Here is a 20,271-nt window from a genome sequence, read left to right on the forward strand (position 1 = left end):
AATGTAGTCCTAACCCTAACCCCCCCAAGAGCTACATGCTAAGTCCTCACTAATTAAAGCCTTCTCCTCCATCCGGGGCTGCCTCCAGTCAGAGCAGGTTTATGGGCTGTTTGCAGGGCAGCACAGCTCAGCCTCAGCTTCTAATGTTGCAGCTAGCAGTTCCAAACATCAGCCAGAGGCTCCAGTTTTTACTGGTGGCTGATTCGTGGCACCACTAATGATGCCCAAGGTTGGTCCCGACTTATACTTGTCTAAACAGAACCTTCTTTGGTACAAGAGATACTTGCGTGAGTGTCAGACTTAAGGATTCCAAAACGATACATGAATTATGCCAAAACCCATACATTTTGAGCCTTTAGGTGCACTGTTTCAATTATTCACACAATGGGCCATGAGAACTATATAGTTATGTTGAAAACCAGCATTTTTATATTCTGGCTGCATGCCATGAAAGTGTAAATAATAACTTGTGTTTGTTGTGTGCCTCCGCGCTGATATTCCATCATTGCCGGGCCCTGGTTTTCATTTCAATTTGAAGGTGATGGAATTTCTGGCTATCTCCACCGTTTTATTCAATAATATATGAAGCAATGGCATCACCCTGACACCCTACACCTTTCACTCGCAGGTCTAGCCATTAGCCAAGTCATGAGCCGACGAGCTGGAGAGACAGGCATAATGGAGCAACACTGAGGAGGTGGATGCTTTTATGAATAATTTAAAGTGAATCCAGTGTTAGTCCTTCAGCTTCGCTCAGTTACTCTCAGCGTGTAGAGGAGTCCGGACTGGAGAGGAGACTTTTACCTCTGCGATAGGCTTCAAATAACCCTCCTGTACAGCTTTGTGGCACCACAGAGAATCTGAGGATGATTCTTTATTGCGGCCTGCTCCTCTCCTTGGCTCTTCCGCTACAAGGTAAAAGATCATTGTGCTTTAGTATAGAGAACAAAGGGTTAGTAGACAAGTTGGGGCGAGTAGAGTTTTCTTCTCTTTATCACAAACTGCTGCCATTATTATGTCAAATTGCTAAGCAGAGCCAGAGATAAAACGTGAACCATCAAGAAGGCCAGAGGCAGATAAACATACAAGTGTGTTTAATTATGAGTTGCTCATCCTCAAGAGCTGACTCAGTCCATTCCCAGCAAACTGTGAGGTCTTGTAAAGCTTTTCTAAGGAAGCTTACTAATAAGAATACATTTCTGTCAATACTGTGCTTGTTGGGACTGTTTTTGACATTGTGTACTGTATAAAACACAATTCTCTACTGTAATAGTAACTGACTTGGGGCATCTTGTGTTACAGCTCTGGAGATACTTGACCCCGAGGAGGTGGAATATATTCGCACCAATGCTACAGCAACAGTTGGAGACTCAGTCACTCTGGACTGTGGGTCCACCATGCCCACCATCTTCATCTGGGGCTTCACCAAACCGGGTACTGATAATAACGTAGCAGTGGCTTACAACTATGGACAAGGCCCAAAGCTCCAGGCTCAGTCCAGCAGCCTGGGACACATGCTGGTGCCCGTCAACACTTCAGCTTTAGTCATAGAGGAGCTCAAGAGGGATGCTGAGGGGATGTACACCTGCCAGGCTTTGTACGATACAGACGAAGGGACCAGGATAACGTTCTACTTCACCAGACTGGATGTGGACGATGACTGATGACAAGTCTCTGTAGACTGCATTAATGTTTAGTTCACTGTGTGTATCTTCTGCTTTAAAGAGTTACATTCAGTAACTTCAGTTCATTTTGTTCTCATTTGTTCAGGATATGAGATATCTGTCTCTGAAATGTCTTGCCACCACCACAATACAATAATTAGGAATGGAATTTCACCAATGACAATTGTCATTTAAGGGGAAACTACCAAATTAAAAAATAATTAACCAATAACCGCCCACCTTATCACCTGAATCTCCTCCAACGGCACCATTGTGTTATTTTAAACCAATCATCTTGCAGAGGGGTTGTGTCCACTCATTTGCATTTAAAGTTAGAGACAGAGAATCAGCACTTTTGGAACTGGGCTGTAACATAGGGGTATGAGGCATGCTACGATGCATGACATGTGTGGTATTTCCAGCCAACCACTTCAGAGACATGATTTTTATATATCTGAGACCAATAATATAGTGATGAAAAAAGAGTATAATAGGAGACCTTCAAGTTAATTTGCATTTTATTTCCCTAATCCTAAACTTTTCGGTGAGAAAATGAATAACAGTGAATTCACGCAGAGGCAGAGGGAAAGAAAAAAGTATTAGTTGTATAACACGGTGAAAGAAACATTGTGAAGTCCAAGGAAGAAAGCCTGTGTTTGCAAGTGTGTATACCATAAACAACAAACAAAGCATTGCTGTTTCATTATGGGAAGTAAAGGATCCACCGTTTATGTAGTTTGACATATAAGGAGGGACTAAAGAATAGCATATGATAGTCTCTGCTGTATTCTGTTTTTAATTTGAATATATCTGTGAACTTTTCCCAACTGCACTGGGCGTCCAACATTAAATCCTTGGAAATCATATAAATTCAATAAAATTGGCTCTTCAAGTGTCGTAAAAACAAATTCCTTGGCTGTGCACACTTTTATTGGAAGTACTTTCTACCAAAGAATTTATCCAGACTGTCAACTGTCGCTGGATAGTCACTCTGCTTTACATTTTCTAAAGGTCATTCTTTTCAATTTTCACATCACAAATGAAATTCCACACACCTCGAATGTAGTGCTTTCAAAACTAAAAACCTTGACAATTAAACCCAAAACTATTGAGCTAAATACCACAAGAGTTAAGTGAGAAAATATGTGTTGTATCGTTTGCGTGAACAGACATTTTAGCACCAGGCTGGACTGTAATAAACACTGCAACACTTTGATCAGAGAAGACTGCGCTATTGTCTCCTGCAGTCCTGGTAGCCATATAAACTTACGAAGCGTGACACCATGGAGACCTGAGGTTGTGGTTTCCATTTCAAATAACCAGTCCTGTGTTGTGTTGATTATTAAAACCATCTGGAAAGCAGGTTCATTAGACAAGACTATTTTATGTTTGTTTTTCTTGAAATATATTGTTAATTCATGTTTCTGCTGAATTCTAACAAAAACCCAGCTGTGTGGTTTGTTTTTTCTTGTTGTCTTACTACCGTGTGTTGGCGCTTTCAACAGTGTGAGGGACTGTGGGAAATTAGAGTTATTCGCAGATCTCAACATTTTAAAATATTCTATTATTCTCGTTTTCAGATTTATATTTTATGCCTTTATTGTGATATGTTTACATGCTTTAATGTTCGAAAATATCTTTATTTTTCACATATGTGCTGCAGCACCTCTTTTCACCCTCTGTCTGAAACCAGAGCCCAGTCTGCTCTGATTGGTTAGCTGGCCGGCTCTGTTGTGATTTGTCAACCGCTTAAGGACGTTCCGGGTCTTAGCCATCAAGCGCAATGTGTTGGAGCGCTAACCAATTGAAGCAGTAGTGTTACGTCACTATGTCGCAGAAGTGAACAAAATACTATAATGGAGGCATTACAGGGGGGGGGGGGGGAACTCTTGGATTTTAGCCTTTGCAGAACATTCATAATCCCTTTCAATCTCATCGCTCGAAGCTGCAAAGTGTCATTTTTTTTATGACATACGATGATATGACACAAATCCTTGCACAGATGCCGAATATTATGTTAATCAAACCCTTCTAAAAACATTTCATTACTGTGCACATATATTTTGGTTAAAATTACTATAGCCTATATAAAAATGTCGCCTGACATGTGACTCCAATTAATTTAAATCAGAAAATTAGCACGTCAACGTGCTCAACCTGCTTGTCATCATTAGGCTCATCATTGATTGAGCATGATCAAACTGCATTGTGAAGTCTGTTGGGGGGGGGAATGGAGACCGGTAATTGGATGCAGCTGAGATAAAGATGAGCCATTATATCCAGCAGGTGCAGTCTACAAATGCTGTGGCTACATCAGCAGGAGTGTGGCATCCTCACGCATCGAGACTTGAGCCTGGAAACAAATAAACAGCGGACATCCTCGAGGGAACGTATTTTTATGAGCTCATCATCTGCAGGGACCCGCTGGAATGCCGTTGGAGTTCATCCAACCACAACATGCTTCACTTGTGGTTTGTGACATCTCAAGGATGAAACCGCTCGGGGCTGAATCAAGAGACTTAACAACACACTGCCCGATTCATAAGAATAGCATTCATTCAGGGCGTGCTGGAGTGGGGAGCGAGAGGAAGAATGGTGGGCGGAGGGGAGAGGGACCGGCGTTAACAGGTCGGCTCTGCAGCAAGGGGCAGAAATTCCAGGGCGCACAATGAGCTTTCTTGTTCCCATGGGCTCCTTAATGAAGGGGTGTAGCTGCGTGGGCAGAGGGTGCAGGGTAGGGCTGAGGGAGAGTGCCGACTGATAGACGTGGGAGATGGAGAAGCAGCTCATTTAGAGACAACCCTGCCCTTATCTTCTCCTCATCAGCACAGCCTGCATCTGTCAGCATCCCCACTCCCTCCCTTGACCATTTCTCCTTCCTTTCCCTAATTTCCTACCCATTGTTTTGTTCATTTTTTCTTCCTAACCGCAGCGAGAGAAAGGACACTCAAACGAGCTACTGCCTGGAAATGAAATAATTGATCATTTGAAACTTGATAAGGTTGCAGAGAATGGATGGTTCCTGCCATCCTTCTGGGCTGAGAGTCTACTACACTGCAACGTTGAATTTAATTAAATATATAATGTCAACAGATTGTATTGAGTGTTAAGGAACATTTGTTGAAATAGTACACTTAATTAAAGTCAACTTTTCCGTTTTTTGAGTGTACTTTTGTACTCAAATCCTAAGAAAAATAAATCTGAATAAATCTGAAACACTTTCCAGGCTGAGAAACTCATGCAGGCTCATTCTGGGAAGGAGTTTAAGTCAAGTCAACTGAACAAATGCCTCCGCCAAGACTAAAAATAACAGCCGGAAGAGGCTACACCACGCCTCAGCAGCAGGCGAGTAAATCCGGGTGCCAGGAATATCCCGCGTATACCATCAGAGGGAGGAGAGATGCCAGGCGAGCCGGGCCTGAGGACTGGCAACCCACTCTGGCACAAACACAGGAAGACAGGCACCGGGAATGGAAAGCTGCACCGCAGTCTTCCTCAGTGAAGCTGGGCCCTGTCATCCGCCCGCTGCAATGCTATCAACTCCAATCAGCCAGCACACCATAGAGATTATCCTAAAACCAATGGAGGGTTTAAGCCTTCACAAAATTGGTTTGGCTGATGCGGGCTGAAACCTGAGACAAGTATAGTACAACTGTTTTTATGAATGAGTTATCTGCGATAGTTTTACACATCAGGAACATTACACAGCAACTTTTCACGACAGTTATTCAGCTCAACCAAACCTTATTCCGTTTCAAATATACCACTGTCATGTTCTTCACAGCATGATATCAAAGCTACACCAGACAATTTTGCTTGTCGAGCAGCAACCCCCAACTCAGCCATTTTTAAACAACATTCCCAATTTGTGATTACTTACGTCCAACCAAATCACAGTATCATATATTAGCCACAAGTTGTGCCCAGTCATTCAGGTATTAGTCTCTTCCACAGAGGTCATGCTTTGTCTTGGTTTGTTTGGCAGCAGGACTACGGATAAACCAAAAACTAGAATCAAGCGGGCCAATACACAAATTAGCTTTGACTTTTTTAGGGGAAAAGTACATTAGTGCTGCACTTATGTGGTGTTGGAATGATCATAAAAATGAGAACCAGACTTGGATAATTCATGTGAACACCCTCTCAAGTCAGAAAAGCAAGTTGTCAAAGTATTCTTGAAACACCCTGAATAAAATGCATTACACCACATCTTCTTCGAAGTGTCCATGTCGTTCCTCAAATTAAGTCTTAAAGCTCATGGACACACCAAAGTCGGATAATTATTTCGCTAGTCCGGACAGGGGACCATATTACAAGAACATGTGATAGCACCATTGGCTCTTAGTGCCATTGAAGTTTTATTTTTTTGTTTGACTTATTTCATAAAACTCTTTTCGTAATGCTTGAAATACTCTAGCATAGCCTAGTGGCCTTCAATAACCCAACTCTTGACAATCCACAGGCATAGATTTTCCCTAATTGGGCCAACTTCTTTGTCGGTACAATGAAATTACACAATCTGCTTTGTCAGGCTTAAGGAGAAAAATGTGTTTTTTATGATTTGAGTGTACTAACCATAACAAGAAATCCTTATTGAGCGAGGAAACTGTCTGGATGGGCTATTTATGACATGGTTATTTTTTAACTTCCGATGTAGTTCTTTTTGCAGCTGGAGATTTGTACCTGATCAGATAATATTCCCTTAAAAGTAGGAAGTATTTTGTCTGTAGCAGCTGATCCGTTGTACCATACATCAATTTGCTCACACTTAACAATTCTGTTTTAATGCAACTACTACACTTCTCGAGCAGATTGGGGCCAGTAGGTCAAGAGTGCTCTCAAAGCAACAGTGCGTTTTGCTTAAAGTGATGAGCTATCAAGAATTCAGTGAAGCAAAGAGCAGCAGCCTTAATGTGAACAGTGAAGGGAGTGTTCACCCTGTTCAGGGGTCACTGCAGTGGAACAGCCCATCAGAGAGCCACATCAAAGGCCAGCCAGAAATATTGATGGTTTGGACCCGGGCCGGGAAACTCACAATCTGAGCGCCACGCATAAGGAGGGGAGGAAAGACATTGAAAATAGGCCGGAGTTTACTCTTCCATATCTTCTCTTTATATTATTACAAAACTTTACACAAACAATTGCTAATCTCCACGCTTGAGTGGAACACAGAGGGACAAAACAACACAAAATAAAAAGTATTTCTCATCCAAAAGGCATAAATAATATAAAAGACAAACTTCTTTTTTCTTTAAAACAGATACATTCATATGAAATAATATTTCACTACTACAAAAAATAAATAAGTCATCTGAAGAGTTTTTGTTTGTCTGTTATGAGAGTCTTTCCTCCAATGGGATAGTTTCAGTCTTTGAGCAACCTCTGCTCTTCCATCTGGTTTTGTTTCAGTCTCTTGTAGTCGCTCTCTTTTCACACTTTGCTCGTCCTTTCAAGGTTTTTGTGTCTTTGTCACCGTAACATGCAGTGTCTCTGACTATCCCATGGCTGGTCCTCTTTCTCTGTGATATTTCCAACACTGTCTCTCTGCCAGGTTCCTCTCCGCGCTGCAGGAGATTGTGCTAGTGTATGGGCCGTATTCAGACCTCCTGTGGGCCGGGCTGGATCAGCTCTCCTGCCAGGCTGCTGCTGGAGATCCACCCAGGCTTTTCGTCACAGTCCAAGTCAGGCAGGCCGAGAGACTCCCAGCAGACCACAGGCCCCTCCATGTCCATGCACTCCAGCTCCTCCTCAGCTGCACACAGAGAGAGGGATAGCAGAATGTTTGGTTTAGACTTCATATTAAAAAAGACAAGAACCGATTCTGGAGAGCCCTCAGTGTAATTTGTGGTGACGCTGCATAGTTGGTCTGCATACAACATGAGGATTGGCTATGATATAAAAACCTACTAGTGAGGCATGAAGAAGAACTGTCAAGAGTATGATTTCACAATAGTGTCGAGCCATGACGGACTGGAAGTTAATGTTTACACTTTTACGGGAATGTCTTAAAGAACCTATTCTAGCTTAGCACAGAGACTGCAAGGACGGGGAAACAAGCTAGCCTGGCTCTGTCAAAAGATGTACGCCTTTAAATATCATGAATTAACATGAAACAAGTAAAACATTACATTTAAAAGTTTTCTGAGGTCTCTGCCAGGCAAAGTGACTTTTAAGAGACAACAACAAGAATAGACTTCAGGGAGTTGTGTAAAGCTTTGCCCATCTTTTTGCTAAACTAAACTAGGCTAACTGCCAACAAAGATGTTAGAAGTTGCAGTTTCCCTGAAAGAACATGATATGGACTTTACTTTTTGGAAGTTAAAAATGACACATTGACGTTTTCTGAGGTCTTTGCCAGGCAAAATTACTTCCAAAAGTCAACAAAAAGACAAGAGATTAGAGAGTTTTGTGAATATTTCAAATATTTTTGATCAGGAAGTGGGATTTTGCAGTTTCCTTTCTGCATCTCTGCAGAAAGAAACCACCAGAGGGACAGAAGAAGCAAATAGATAAGCACTTTTTGTAGGCATTTGGTATGAACATGTGTCTCACCAGTGTTGTCTGCTGGACAGTTTTCATTGTTCCCCACCAGACAGCAGGAATGCTGCGAGGGCGAGGACTCGCTGTGCTCGTCTGGCTGGTACCCTGCGTCGGCCCCATGCTCACCAGAGTGCATGTGGCTGTCGGGGCCCTGGCACTGCGAGGAAACCTGGCCCAGAGGCACCATCTCCAGACCGTCCTGCTGGCACGGCGCCATGCGATGCATTACAGGCAGAGTGCCGCTGGAGAAAGTGCCATTGGTCTTGTTGTAACATCTGCTCGGAGACAGAGGGAGATGGAAAGAAAAGGGGTTTGTTTATAAAAGGTGCCCGGCAACTGTCAGCTTCTTCTGCTTCACACAGAAATCTGGTTCTTCCCCTCTGCAGATATCTGTGGGTTTTTTCCGCCAGACATAGAAAACTCTTGTGTTAATAAACCTAACAACTTACGAAATGATGAAGGCTCTCACACAACAGGAGCCCTGTCGAACAGCTGCAACAATCGTTTTTAACAGTTCATCTGGAGATTAAAGGTCTCAGTCTTACTACCTCTAAACGAGTGTGACACATTGTGGTTTTTCTCTCCGGTAATGTTCACAAACGCAGTCAGTTACAGAGCTTCATCATGTTTCCCTGAACTCAGCTTCCCTCTATCGGCACATGATTGGATGTTGACCACACCCCCTCTTTTCCCAGCAGCCAGAGGTAAATAAACACAGGCCTCATTAGGTCTGCTGGCTGGGTGCACACAGGGTAAACTGTGATGCTAGGGACCCTTAAGTACATAAACAGCACTAGCAGGGGGGGAAATGTGTGTGTGTGTGAGAGAGAGAGAGAGAGAGAGAGAGAGAGAGAGAGAGAGAGAGAGAGAGAGAGAGAGAGAGAGAGAGAGAGAGAGAGAGAGACTGTCTGTCTGTCTGTCTGTCTGTCTGTCTGTCTGTCTGTCTGTCTGTCTGTCTGTCTGTCTGTCTGTCTGTCTGGCATTTCCCTGCAACATAATTTTTTGAATGATTTTTACACTGTATTTCTGCACAGTTGCACATCAAGATTAGGCTACACTAATTATATTATTTGTAGGATTTGATTTAAGTGGTGGCTGCGTACGATTGTTTCCGACTTCTGTGATCCAAACATTTCCAATAATTACAGTATTGTAAAGTAAAACAATTCACAACATGTGTTTATGTAACAACATACTCTTCTTAAATCAATATCTGTTTGCACTTTTATTGCAGCCAGAAAACAACGTGCCCTCCAACTTGATGCAGAACATGCCAGGCATGCCCAGGGCATTCTAACCTCACCCGCACCCTCAATTACATTTATTTTAGAACAGAAACAGAAATAGTAAATATAGACTATACATAATTGAATATGACAGCACACATGAGAAGATTTTTTTCTAAAAACCTCAATAGAAGCTCCAAATGTAAAAAATAAATTGGGGCATCCCTACCAGTGATAGTAAAGCCTTGCACGATGCATTAGAATTTGTTATAGTAAGTCAAAGAAGATGATTTATTCAACTACCGTCTCTTCGGGTTGTCTCACAAGTTCTCACGGTTTGGATTCTTGTTTTTGTTATTGATTAATAAACACCAATACATCCCCAGGTTTCTTGAAAAATAAATCCCTGAACGAATTTGTCCCAAATGTTAACGTCAAAGATAAGGGTGTGTATAAAAAGAATTCTTCTCTTACCGGTTATTGTTGCAGAGGTTCTGACAGCTCATACAGTCAGACGACTCTGTTTGGGGAAGAGCGGTGTACATGCCTCCACCCTGACAAGAGAACACACACACTACATTTAACACCATGCCTTGTCTTCTATACTTGTTTATGAATAATGTTTCCAGTCTCTTGGTTTGGAGTACTTTGTGGTGCAGCACTCACATTATGGTGGTGGTGGGGGTGCGAGTGCTCGAAGTCCAGGGTGCTGCGGGGCAGGCTGCCATCATGGCTGTGTTGGTGTCCGGGGGAGAACAGGCTGCCGTTGGGGTGTTTGTGGTGGAGGTGATGGCACCCTTGGGGTAACATGGGGCCGTTGTGCCCGTAGCCCCCGTGGACGCCCCCATTGAGGCGGCTGGAGCCAGGCAGGGTAGTGTACTCCAGGACATGGCCGTTCATCTCTGCAGGCTGGTACAGGTAGCCGGGGGGGTCGTACTCTACAGAGGGGAGAGGATGAATGGTTAGGAGTGAGGTAAGATAAGATATACTTTATTGATCCCAAATTGGGAAATGTTTGCATTGCAACAGCATAAAAACCAAGGCATTGCACATAAGTAGAAATGAAAAAGAGTAGAAATAAACAATTCTAAAATGTAAACATCTCAAAATAGAAATAAAGCAGCATTAAAAAGTAGAAAATATATATATATATATATAATATAAGCTGACCGAGGTACAGACCAGGTTGAAAGAAATGTAATATAAAAATGAAATCTAGTTAAGGGAGTAGTAATAGATATTTTCTTGTTTTTGACCATCTGTTCAAAAACATCCGAGTTAGCCATCTGAGGAGCGACTTTTAGTTAACTGACAGCCTTTTCTTAGCACCCATACTACACTTTTTTATAGAATCCTTTGCCAGATACCTTTTTCTCTATATTGTACATTTGAGACAGTTTCTTCCTTTGCCTGTAGACACACAATAAACACTGCACTTCAAGTGGTACCACCTATTGTGTAGGACGAGACACAGGGTTTGTACAAAACTGTGTTAATATTTGTCGAAAAAAGTAGATGAACAAAATCTCATTGTTTTCACATCAGAGCTGAAACTCTGTTAACAAAATGCCTTTAAGAAACTAATAAAATTCCCCAATTTCTTTAATTCACTCTGATTTGGTGAATTACTACACACAATAAGTCGGAACCTGTGACTCAAACTGTTATCCAAAATCTTAGCACTACAACTCTTTACAGTTCCATAAGGTCCGATAAAGGGTCCGTCCAACAATGGCAAACACTTTAGCAGGAGCTGTGGGATCCATATTTGCACTATGAACACTTGGAATATGCTTCACACGCTGCCTTTGGGCCAACTATCTTTAATATATGAGACACTTCAAATGGAGTTAACTCTTTGTACGTGTTGTGCTGCAAACTCATTTTAAATAATGGCAAAAGTAGTAGTTTTTATTGACCGTCTGAATGGAATTGAATGAAATCTACTTCATCTTAATTTAAGAGGAATGTGGTAATTGTTTTTTATCATCTAAAAAGTGTTCTATTATTAGTCAGAGATTTTACAATGCAATGTCAGAAGAAGAAAAAACACACATAGAACCATACCTCCCATGTCTTAGCATTTGTCAGACTTTTAAGACTTTTAAAGGTTGATTTAAAACTATTTAATACCAATTAAGGCCTTATTTTTAAATACATTAATTCAATGCCTTTTAGGACATTTTAAGGATGCCCTGAGATAGGTGTGTTTTGAAAAGCATCATTCAAAGATCTCACACTGCAAGCAGCTTTTATTATGTAAGCCTGGGGATTTGCTTGTCTGTTCACTCACTGTGCATGTTGTTCTGCTGGCGATTCCTCCACAGACACATGGCGATAAAAGCCAGCAGGATGAGCACCATCACTCCGAGGACACAGCCCACGATCAGGTACAGCAGCCCCCCAGGTGGGGAGGGGGGGTCCGGCGGGTGGGGGTAGGATGGGGTGATGGGGTGCTGGCTGGGCGACCCCGGGGACTGACGCGCTGCAGCGGAGAAGGAGGAGAGGACATGAGGAACAGAAAAATAACACGGTACTGCAACTATAGAATGCAAACCATTGTTGTTGCTCTCACAAAAGTTAGCACATTTACGTTGTGTAATTACGCCACTATTAAACTTACAGCCTTCTCAGAAAACATGCCTGGACTTCTGATAAATTGGAGGTTTCTGTTGAGTCTTTGCTTCTTACCTTTGGTCTCACAGATCATGACGTTGCTGTATTCACTTTCCCCCCCATCATTAAAGCACTGCATCTTGATATCATAGGATGTCTCGGCCTGGAGGTGTCCAATCATGTGCCAGGGTTTCACACCTGAGGAGGGAGGGAGGGAGGGAGGAGAAAATAAAAAAAGGAGGACAAAGGTGAGAAACCACTTCCTCTATGAGCCGGTGTTGACTCACATTGCTCCAGATACTGTGTAAACTCATGATCAGTGTTTCCCTCCTTCTATTCATGTCTCACACTTCAGGTCGTGTTCTTTCATGCCGCTCTGTCATTCAACCCCCCCTTTCTTTACTGCGGACCCCTCTCAGTCCCACGAGGGCTCAGACAGTTGCCTTACTCTAGATGAGCTCCATATATGGCAGCCTCATGTTTGTCCTGGCTTAGTTCCAGTATTCCCACTAAACACACACAGAGACACACACACCAGTGCTCTCACTACACTACTACATTGCTTTGAAATCACAGATGAGGCGACAATTGCCAAGATAGAAATGCACATGTTTTAACATGGCTGATACATGCTGCTGTTCTTGCTGTATTCTGTTTAATAGTATGTGTAAAAGGTCCCTGATGTCAGCTGCTTCTGTCCCAAGGTAGATCTTAACGGTAGTAAGTGGGAACAAAAGGAGAAAGCTGCTGTTAAACTAAATCTACTCTGTGCTGTAAATCAGAGTCAATACAGAAACAGATGTTTGATAGACAAAAGAGCTGCAACAATGCTATTTCTGCTATTCTCTTACATTTAAAAGACCAAATAGTTGATTGAAAGAAAGTCAGCAGGTTAGTCATTGGTTACAGCCCTAACGCAAAAATAAACAACAGCCGTGGGCTCACAAAACGATTTAAAATATGCTATAAAAAAACCATAGCACCAAGATTCAAATGGCTACCAAAAGGAGTTACCTAGAGAAACCTAAACTCAGGTGTCGTATTGCCGCTTAAAATTTGAAAGGGGCCCTATTATGCCTTTTTCCCTTTCCTGTAGTAGAGTGTTATATACTGTAGGTATTTGTGCATGTAAATGGTCGGCAAAGGCTAAAATCCCAAAGTTCCCTCCAGAAGGAGTTTGCCTCCCAGACATCCCCCCCCTCCCTGCCTGAAACGCCTCCTATGTAACACACGCTCTTCTATGGCTAGCGCTTAAACAAATTGTATGTGATAGGCTAAGGGGCGGTACATCTCTACAGTAAGCGGTTGACCAATCACTTCAGAGCCGGCCAGCTAACCAATCAGAGCAGACTAGGCTCTGGTCTCAGACAGAGGGTGAGAAGAGGTGCTGCAGCACAGGCAGTGTGAGAAAAATAAAGAACTTGTTGACATTAAAGCATGGAGACATGTCACAGTAGAGGCACACAATACAAATATGTACCTGGAAATTAGCATAAAAAGGCCCCTTTAAAGAGTTGTGCAGAGTGAATGATGTCCCTCCTCCCCTCCTGTACCAGGCTCCTCTGTTAGCATTCCATGCAGCAACCTGAGCCCCTCTCCTTTGGCCGGGCTCATATTTCAGCTAAGGCAACCATTTATTAAAAACAGATTTCAGAGAGCCCTGCTGCCCTGGGACAGCACTCTCTATAAATCAAACAGCAGTAATGCCCCTCTTCACTACACCCCGCTCTTCACACTGAGTATCCATTACCCTCCCTACTCCGAGTCTGCAGAGCGTGAACACAACATCAGAGACATCGACAAACAATCTACACACGCAGAAAAACAAAGATTCAAATTCCCACTCACCCTCGACCACGTCTCTTTTATAGTCGCTGTCATTGTCGCTGTCCGTGGGCCGGTAGTAAATGTAGAAGCCTTGGATTGGAGTGTTGTTGTTACTTGTGGGACTATACTGCATGAGGATGGAAAAAAAAGATTACGTTAGACTAAAGCAATCTGGTAGGCAATTATTATACAAAAAAAGAGGGATTTTGTTCCGGCGACTAATGGCGGGCTCGTTATCTTGCAGATGTAAAGGACTGCAAGCAAGATTGTAATTGCACTTTCTGTCTAAAGGTTCAGGATATAAATGAGACTGTCTGAGGTTAAGTAAATGTGGGGAACTATCTGCATCCATCTGCCGCCCAAACTGTGGTGCTAAGAAAAAACAGCTTTGAAGAGAGCGCAATCAAAAAGTAGAATGACAGGGCCTCTTTATCTTTGTTAGAGCAGAGCCCGAATCAGCACAGCCGCTCTATTAAAGTCTGATTGAGTCTCCAAAGAACCACAAGCAGCTCAAACACAGGTGAGCCAGCTGGGAAAGACATTTACTAAAGTATTGCTCTTAAAAATCACGTTCTCTTTAGTGTTTCCATTGTATGCTACGTTCTTCTACTCTTCATAATTATTACACCAGAGCTGTAGACCTGACATTTAAGACTTGAGTCAGATTTTTAAAAAGGGAGGAAAAGCATTCACGTCTCGAGTGCTGACCTTGAAAAAAAGAACATAAAAAGCTGGTAGGGAAGCCATGATATTTACTTATATTATACACATTGTATTAGATGTATTTTTTTACCTATGCATTGTAAAATGTGCTACAAAGTTCAACAAAGCAATAAATAAAGACTCTTAAAGGGTGGTAAAACTGGAAAGTACCTACGATACTCTGGCATGTATGGTAAAAAAAAGTTTGCATCAAATCTGACTACTTGTGTTTCTTGCCCTATTTGACTTATTTCTATAATCTATTTCCAAATTAACATGATGAAAACAATGTAGTTTACAGATAGGAATGATACCCAAAGTTATGAAAATAAAGCTGAAGCTGCAAAAAGTGTAAAAAAGGTGTATTAAAAAAAATGCCTTCTTCCACCAGTCTTATAGATGTTGTACTCACAGTCCAGCGCAGCATGATCTGCGTGTCACTGATGGCGTCAGTGGAGGAGATGTGGGGTCCGACTATGGGGCGGTCTGCGATGCGCGGGCTGGCTTGGGGCACCTGGTAAATCTTCGAGGGAATGCTATGGGGACTCTCACCGTACATGTTTATGGCCATGACACGGAACTTATACGAGGAACCTGAGAAAGAAATACAATGATAGGGGCGATGTTAGAGGAGGAGGTGTTACCCTTTAGTGTCTATCAATAAAGTTGATTCAACTATGGTTATACCCAATTCTGCTGTTTGTGTTTCTAATTATTCATTTTAGTCTTATTGCTGAGCTTGTTGAAGGACACTGAAGCGCTCATGACAGGCTTTCATTCTAATTTGTAAACACCCTCTTTGATTTTAGGATATTACAAGTTATTATGGAAGCACTTACAGACAAGAGGGACAGTTTGTGAGTTTAGAAGTTGGGGGAAAAAAGTGTTTTTCTTAGTTAAAAATAAATGTGTAAAACAGGGGAAAGGGTTTTGCTGAAAAATGTAGCTTGCCGCCTGTCAAAATCCATTAACGATACAATAAATGTTTTGCCAAAAGTAAGACATGACAGGTAAAGGACAGTCATTTGAAATGCTTACACACAAAATATGTACTTTGTGTTCAATACAAATTAACCTGGAGGAAAACATAAATGCTTTAAGCCCTATTTAGAAGATAAAAATCAGCCTCTTGTGGCCAAAATGAGTATTACAACAACAAACATTTACAAAAATTAAATCAAATTATTTATTTTTCAATTTAGAAAGATTATCTAGCAAAACCTTGTTTTTTTACGTGTTTGTAAGTGATAAACACAGAACAGAAATTATATAACAGACTTAAAAAAATGGTAACCAGAATTGTTTTTATTGTCCTTTGCCTCTTAGTGCTTCCGTAGGACTACTACCTGAAACTTTTTACACATTTGATGAGTATAATCTTACAAGCTGCAAAAACAAAATGATAGTTGCTTCACCTACTGATTGCATGCTTCAACACTTTTGCCACCAACAAATAAACAAAGAAATAGTCAACTATGTAACTAAATAAGTAAAGTATTAAAGCTCACCAGGCTCCAGATTGCGAACTTCCACAGACAGTTTGAGAGGCGAGATATTATCTGCCGCCACGACCCACTCTGCACTGCGACCACGTCTGTACTCCACCCGGAAGGCTGTGATCGGAGACCCTCCATTGGCTCTCGGGATCCAGGTGACATACACAGAGCTTTCAGTTGCCATAGAGATGGTGGGGCGGTCTGGTGCCTCGGGTACTGGGGGCAGAAAAGAAAGAAGGAATAACCCTGTGAGCAAGGCAAACTTCTGGGAATACAATTAAAAAAACACACAGAGAGAGAATTGGCAACCGTCATCACTGCATCCAGATTCATGTAAAGATGGAACAAGTTCACAGAGACAAAAAACGGAAAAAAAATACGGCATGATGTGAAGGAATGTGTACTTACTGCCTCGGCTCTTAGCCACAAAGTTATAGAGGGCAGGAAAGAGTAAGAGAGAGAAATGAGGGTTAGTGAAAAAGTGAGTTTCAGCAAAGTAGGCCATGCTAGTAAACATGCACACACACATAAACACACATAAACACACATTGGGATTTGACCCTATAACTGTGCAGCTTTCTGCTTGCACCATATTTCATCCAAGTACAGGGTGTCGACTAACGTGTCACTGTTTGTACTCCAAGCACAGAGAAACAAAGCAGACCACATCTGAACATTAAGCTATGAGATTTATTTAACACAGTCCAGTCATGAACTCTATAAAAAAAATCCCCCCAAATTCCCACAATCATTCTCTGCACAGCAGCTGCAGCAACATCACAGCAGACCTACCTCTGTCGTGGATGACGACACCAAAGTGTGTAGGCGTTTTGTCCTCTGCAGCTTTGGGGGGCAGAGAGATAACGGGAGGCTTGGACGGATTCTTGACGACGGTGGGGATCTTCTCTGAGGGAGGAAAAGGAAAAGGAGTAAGGAAAATAAAGCCCAACAGGTCTTCAGGGCTATCAGTTCCACCAAAAGCATATGGAACAGCTCCGGATGTTGGCTCTGAAATCTAAAATGTCCTCCTGGTTTCCGGAGCTGCTCGGGTTTTATCAGGGAGGGTCTCAGGTTTCCGCTCAACAACGCTGCAGTTACACTTAGTTGTTGCTTAGATGAGTGGGTGAATGTTTGTCTGATTTAACAGTTTTAAGGAACAGAAGCTTCATGCTAATCAAATTAAATAGATTGTTAAGTAACAATTAAATTAACAAATTCTGTAGCATCTCAGATGAACTCAGTTATTTGAATCGTTTTTTTGATATTTGAGCGTTTTTTTTTATACATTTAAAATGGCGTAAAAAGCCTTTTTCTACTTTTATTTTTTTTACTGTTTGTAGGCAGAAACATGAATTTGTATCCACTACCATTTTATTTCTGGCAATGTAACGAAGGTTGGGAAACAAGCTTCATCTATGGAGTCACATTTGACAAAGAATACAATAGAACACTATACATTAAAAACTGTTTAGACAAAAAAATGACCTTATTGAGGGGTCAAATATTTCTTAGGGTGTTGCCGTCGAGCTGGATGTATACAGTCTGGTTGGCATTTTGTTTTTGGCCAAGGACGATTCTGTCAAAGAACCAACGTTGGGATGCAATCATATCTGTGGTTTCTGGCAGTCATTTACATATTTCTGACCAGGGAACATTGTGTCAACCCTGCTGTGGTACATTTGTGGTTGTTCTAGATTCTATTTGCCTCAAAAACAAAAAGCGAAAGTCATAGACTACGATTATGATACTAGTCATTATGATTGTGTTTAGGATTAAAAATGTGGTGAACATTTACCTTCATACACAGTTTATGGCTGGATACAACACATTTGTGATCATCCAGCAGTTATTTAGTATCAAGTGTCATTATTTTATGTATTTACCTAGCATCAGCCTTTCTCATCTGTTTCTATTTCAGTTATTAACATCCCTATGGCGACATAAACTGTGAACTAATATCATTGTGCCAGGTGCTGGCGCCAATTGCTAATATGGTTGATAGTTATTTATTGTATTTCCCCTTCCAGCAGTAGAAAATGTTCCTCTTTCTATTGTAGCTGTGTTGGAAAAGTAGCACAGTGGAGTCTTCCAGGGGTAAGTTATTCCCAGGAATACCACAAGAATCAGTAAACAGCCTACCAGGCATATCAATTCACGTTACATTTCTGTTAATTGCTTTAAACAAAGTGTTTTTGTTGACTGACCCTTGCCGGTGCGGAAGGTGAGCATGGCCGGCTGGCCCTCGCCTGCTGAGCTGCGAGCCACCATCAGCACCTCATAGAGACTGGAGGGCTCCAGCTCCGACAGCCGCAGGGTCTTCTCACTGCCAGGGACACGGACTGTGTGCCAGCTCCCCACCACTGTTCCCAAATCATCGACCTGACACACACAAACAGACAAATACAAACACTTGACTAAAATGGAAAATGCCTCCACAGCCTCTGAGTAACGGCAGGGAACGGCCTCAGGAACATCCCTAAGAGATTTATGTCACAATTTCCAACTCCTCCTGCCAACGGAGTCTTAACTCGTATCGCTGCAGTTTTATAGTCAGAGTACTCTTGTTATGACTGAAGTAAACTCTGGATTTATTTTTGCCCATTCTCATTTGGTTTAGGAAGGCTTCAGGGAAACTAAGATCTGTGTTTATGAAGATGGCATAAAGAAGTGAAACATGGCGGTGTGTATTTGTCCCCTCACCTTGCGATATTTTACAAAATAGGCGTTGATTTTATTCCCTCCATCACGCCCCGACCTCCACTCCAGGTCGTAGATGTCGGGCTTGTGGGTCTGAGGTGGGCTGGTGATAATTGGCGCCTCCGGAGTGGGTCGGTTCTCTCTCCTGTCGGCCGGCACGTTGACCGCTTCACCTTCATCCTCGGCCGGGAAGCGCTCGTGGCCCTCGTCGCTCTGCATGGGGTTGAGCGAGGGGGAAGCCTCCAGCAGCACACCGGCAGTGGAGCCCAGCTGTGGATCTGTCATGGAGGGAGAATGAAAGATTATTAACATGTGTGACAATTCCTTGCCGATTTCCCCTTGACTGGAGCGGTTTTTCAGGGTAAACTATTCCCACCTTTGGATAGTCTTTTACAGAGGCTTACATTCATAATGCATTTGACCTTTAACCTCTTATCTCTCTTGTTCAAAAGCAAAAGGTAGATTTCACACATTTCTTTTGTCTAGACAAATTAAACTGGGGAAAAAAAAGCGTTATCCTTTTTGAAGTAACATTTTCAGAAGTCTATAGCATTTTATTAAAGGTTGTCATGCTTCAATGTTCAAAAAGGTATTAATTTAATTTCAGCATATCATACTGTTTTCATATTTGTATAGTCAAATTGTATATTACAGTATATCTATGTCGTACAATAACTCCTTGAGTGTTAAACCTACTGTGCAAAAAATATGATTTCTGATCTTATTTATCTAAAAACTGCAAAACTATACATTGAGCCACAGTATATTGTTGCATTCCTTAATCAAACAGAAACATCATATATAAACAATTTATGATTCAAAAACATTTTAATGTATGTTTTTAATCTTTCACATAATATAACTGTATGCATTAATGCAGTTTTATTAGATTTAGATGTAAGTTGAGCTGAGTTTTGGACACCGTCACTGGAGAAAGCACAATGTTATTAAAGCTGAAGCAATGGCAACAAAGTGACTAAGTCAGACTAACCGAGGTGGCCTACATGTCCACAGAGGACAAGCAGCGCTGGAACATTTTACACTTGGAACAAGCCGTTTAATCTACATAAAATAACAAGAAAAACCTGGATCCTGGCAGCACCGCATAATCACGCTTTGTTTTTTTTTTCATTAAATCTTCGCCCGAGCCAGAGCGGTCCACCTGGGCGAATCATGCGAGCTGCGAGCGTTATTACGGCTGACACCGGTTTGGCAGAGACCGGGTGGAATTTTTCACAGACGTTTGGAGGACACAGCCCACAAGATCATCTGAGCCACGCCACTGAGGTCAAAGAGCACCATAATCAAATTAAAACTCAAACAAGTGAGGAAGGAGGTTAACGCGGCGAGGTTTTGGGTCTAGTTTGGTGCTGTTCACTTTGTTAAACAAACAGGCTCGGAGCTGGTAACACTAGAACTGATCCTGGGATTGTGGCCAGCTGCCACACATTCCGCACGCCAACCATTAAAATACCGGAGAGAATCAGACCCCAGCAATACATC

General features: G+C 42.1%; 1 protein-coding gene across 1 annotated transcript; it reads right to left on the reverse strand.

Moving 5' to 3' along the window:
- Positions 1–6,734: 6,734 nt before the first annotated feature.
- cdon (cell adhesion associated, oncogene regulated) lies at positions 6,735–20,070 on the reverse strand. The gene is made up of 13 exons (XM_010775972.1): positions 20,010–20,070; positions 18,772–19,046; positions 18,276–18,450; positions 16,864–16,977; positions 16,084–16,287; positions 14,988–15,169; positions 13,895–14,000; positions 12,122–12,244; positions 11,724–11,915; positions 10,097–10,368; positions 9,905–9,984; positions 8,217–8,479; positions 6,735–7,416 (listed from the first exon to the last, which is right to left on the reverse strand). Exons 1-13 carry the CDS (start codon positions 20,068–20,070, stop codon positions 7,262–7,264), a joined length of 2,202 nt encoding a protein of 733 aa, XP_010774274.1. The 3' UTR covers positions 6,735–7,261.
- Positions 20,071–20,271: the final 201 nt, after the last annotated feature.

This window comes from Notothenia coriiceps, unplaced genomic scaffold, assembly GCF_000735185.1.
Source record: "Notothenia coriiceps isolate Sejong01 unplaced genomic scaffold, NC01 NC01_scaffold00016532, whole genome shotgun sequence".
In the NCBI taxonomy this organism is placed as follows: Eukaryota; Metazoa; Chordata; class Actinopteri; order Perciformes; family Nototheniidae; genus Notothenia; species Notothenia coriiceps.

Bases quoted from the DNA above. Each gene is read 5' to 3' on its own strand.
- cdon (XM_010775972.1), bottom strand. From the start codon at position 20,070: ATGGTGCTCTTTGACCTCAGTGGCGTGGCTCAGATGATCTTGTGGGCT. The intron at 19,047-20,009 runs GTCTGTGAAAAA...CCTCCATGACAG, and splicing joins GTGGGCTGTGTCCTCCAAAC to ATCCACAGCTGGGCTCCACT. The intron at 7,417-8,216 runs GTGAGACACATG...CTCTGTGTGCAG, and splicing joins CTGTCCAGCAGACAACACTG to CTGAGGAGGAGCTGGAGTGC.